Genomic DNA, 1,510 nt, shown 5'->3' on the forward strand with positions numbered 1-1,510 from the left:
GCTACTGCGAACATTCTAGAGCATTCTGGTCCGCGGGACGTGCGGGTTGTTTCCGTTCGGGGCCAGGACAGGGCTACTGCGAACATTCTAGAGCATTCTGGTCCGCGGGACATGCGGGTTGTTTCCGTTCGGGGCCAGGACAGGGCTACTGCGAACATTCTAGAGCATTCTGGTCCGCGGGACGTGCGGGTTGTTTCCGTTCGGGGCTAGTACAGAGCTACGGTGAACACTCTAGGCCACATCTCTTGGTGCACACATGGGCACTTTTCAGTTGGGTGTGTATCCAGAAATACACTTGCTGGGTCACAGAGCACGTGTATCTGTACACTCAGCCTAGAAGCTCTTCCAGACAGTTCCCCAGAGCGCTTGTGCCAGTCCCTGCTCACGCTAGCAGCAGGTAAGCATTTTGGCTGCTCGGCCGCTCCCCGCTGGCCGACAGGCGCTGCCGTGTGCCTTTTCCTGTAGTCAGTGAGGGTGCAGGGGTCAGTTTGCATCTCCCTGATGGGTAGTGTGGCTGGGCACCTTTTCTGGTGTTTGCTGAACACTTGCACGTCTGAATCAACGTATTCCCGTCTGCTCTAGTGTCCTTTTGAATTGGACATTGTCATGGGCTCCTTAGGCTGAGAAAAGATCAGGGGGCCTTCTTGGGGGGACTCCCGGGTTCGAGCCCATTTCTAAGTTTTCCTTCGCCAGGAGTGTCAGGTCTAAGAAGCTGTGGACTTGCACTGCGTCTGAGCACTTTGGTGGCCACGTGGTTCCCCCTGCCCCTCCGTCCCCAGCGGAGCCCCCCACCCCGGTGCTCCTTTGTTCCCGGGCTCTCCCTGACATTCTGTTCGAATCGTTCTGCTCCATTGCCCATGTCTGCTTCGGGGCCCAGGGGGGCGGGGAGGTGGGGGGCAGTGCAAGCAAGGCCTGCTCACGGGAAGCCTCTGCTGTGATGAGGTCCTAAACTCTGCCAACTCAGGACTCGGGGGTATTTGCAGGGCAGCATGTAATTGAGGACAGATGAGCAGGTTGCAGACTGAAGGTGTGAGTGGGGAGAAGGTCTGCCTTCTTGGGGACGTGTGAAGGAGCAGAGGAGCCAAAGCTGTAGCCAGGGCTCAGCTGGGGTGGGGGGGGCAGACCTGGGTGGCTCAGCTGGGGTGGGGGGGGCAACCTGGGTGGCTCAGCTGGGGAAACCTGGGTGGCTCAGCTGGGGTGGGGGGGCAACCTGGGTGGCTCAGCTGGGGTGGGGGGGGCAACCTGGGTGGCTCAGCTGGGGAAACCTGGGTGCCTCAGCTGGGGTGGGGGGGCACCCTGGGTGGCTCAGCGGGGGTGGGGGGGCCTGGGTGGCTCCCGGAGGACAGCTTACGCTGCTGCCAGCCCTTCGGGGCACCGGGAGAACACCTAGGGACGATGTCTGCCTTGAGTGGCTGTGGGCTGCCGGCCGGAGGCTGGGGTGAGCCACCTTTCCTGTCCCCCTGTGTCCCCACCCTCAGTACATGTACTGGACGATGCTCCAGCAGCTGAC

General features: G+C 61.3%; 1 protein-coding gene across 1 annotated transcript in view; it reads left to right on the plus strand.

Moving 5' to 3' along the window:
• FAH (fumarylacetoacetate hydrolase) overlaps nt 1-1,510 on the plus strand; it is a 20,175-nt gene that overhangs the window by 15,443 nt on the left and 3,222 nt on the right. The window contains exon 11 of the mRNA XM_040493395.1: nt 333-397. Coding sequence (XP_040349329.1) covers nt 333-397 — 65 coding nt within the window. The remainder of the gene's footprint in view (nt 1-332; nt 398-1,510) is intronic.

Source organism: Herpailurus yagouaroundi, unplaced genomic scaffold, assembly GCF_014898765.1.
Source record: "Herpailurus yagouaroundi ecotype Mexico unplaced genomic scaffold, PumYag 185, whole genome shotgun sequence".
Taxonomy (NCBI): Eukaryota; Metazoa; Chordata; class Mammalia; order Carnivora; family Felidae; genus Herpailurus; species Herpailurus yagouaroundi.